The sequence below is a fragment of the Eimeria mitis genome, genomic scaffold (assembly GCF_000499745.2).
Source record: "Eimeria mitis Houghton genomic scaffold, Emh_scaff1242, whole genome shotgun sequence".
NCBI classification, from domain to species: Eukaryota; Apicomplexa; class Conoidasida; order Eucoccidiorida; family Eimeriidae; genus Eimeria; species Eimeria mitis.
The window spans coordinates 10,231-11,348 of NW_013568404.1; the positions used below are offsets into that span (position 1 = coordinate 10,231).

Genomic DNA, 1,118 nt, shown 5'->3' on the forward strand with positions numbered 1-1,118 from the left:
GGCTTCTCCTCCTCCTCCTCACCAGCAGCAGCAGCAGCAGCAGCAGCAGCAGCAGGAGCAGCAGCAGCAGCAGCAGCAGCTGGTGGACTTGCTTGGCCTTGTTGAGCTGGATGCTCACTTCTTTGCTGCCTTCAGCAGCAGCTTGCTGCTGCAGCCGACAGAAGAGTTGCTGCTGATGGATAGAGACGTAGCAGCACAAGTAATAAATAAAATTATATTGCTGCTGCTGCTGCTGCTGCTGTTGCTGCTGCTGCTGCTGCTGCTGCTGCTGCTGTTGCTGCTGTTGCTGCTGTCGCTGCTGCTGCTGCTGTTGCTGTTGTTGCTGTGGGCGCTGGCGTTGTTGTTGTTGCTGCGGGGGCGGGTGTTGTTGTTGTTGCTGCGGGTGCTGGTCTCGTTGCTGATGCTGCTTTTGTTGCTGCTGCTGTTGCTGCTGGTAGTGCTGCTGCTGCTGCTGGTGTTGTTGCTGCTGTTGCTGCTGCTGCTGCTGTCGTTGCTGCTGTTGCTGCTGCTGCTGTTGCTGCTGCTGCTTTGGGTTTGAATTGCAGCAGCAAATGAAAATAATTTATTTAATTTGTCATCAACATTATATTATATTAAAAGGGTTTGTCTCTTTCTTCTCTCCTTTCTTTGTTGCTGCTGAGGGTTTAGGGTTTAGGGTTTAGGGTTTAGGGTTTAGGGTTTAGGGTTTAGGGTTTAGGGTTTAGGGTTTTTAGGGTTTAGGGTTTAGGGTTTAGGGTTTAGGGTTTAGGGTTTAGGGTTTAGGGTTTAGGGTTTAGTGTCTCCTTTCTCCTCAGGTACAGACAAAGCAAGCAGTTGCTGCACTCATCGCCCAGGTTCTGCTGCAGGAACTGCAGCAGCAGCAGCAGCAGCAGCAGCAGCAACTGCAGCAGCAGCAGCAGCAGCAGCATAGCGACCACAGCCTGGAGGAGGGGCCCCCAAGCCGTACCCTGGGGGCCCCCCGGGGCCTCCTGTGGCTGCCTGCTGCAGCAGCGCAGCAGTGGGTGTTGATAAGCAGCAGCAAGAGACAGATAGAGACAGAGACAGAGACAGAGACAGAGAGAGAGAGAGAGAGACAGAGACAGAGAGAGAGATATAGATAGATATAGATATAGATAGAT

At 52.6% G+C, this 1,118-nt stretch overlaps 1 protein-coding gene across 1 annotated transcript in view; it reads right to left on the reverse strand.

Moving 5' to 3' along the window:
- The window catches only part of EMH_0032750 (uncharacterized protein), a gene marked incomplete at both ends in the record, with an annotated part of 1,310 nt that extends 484 nt beyond the window's left edge, over positions 1–826 (reverse strand). The window contains 2 exons of the mRNA XM_013494668.1: positions 119–526; positions 803–826. Coding sequence (XP_013350122.1) covers positions 119–526; positions 803–826 — 432 coding nt within the window. The remainder of the gene's footprint in view (positions 1–118; positions 527–802) is intronic.
- Positions 827–1,118: the final 292 nt, after the last annotated feature.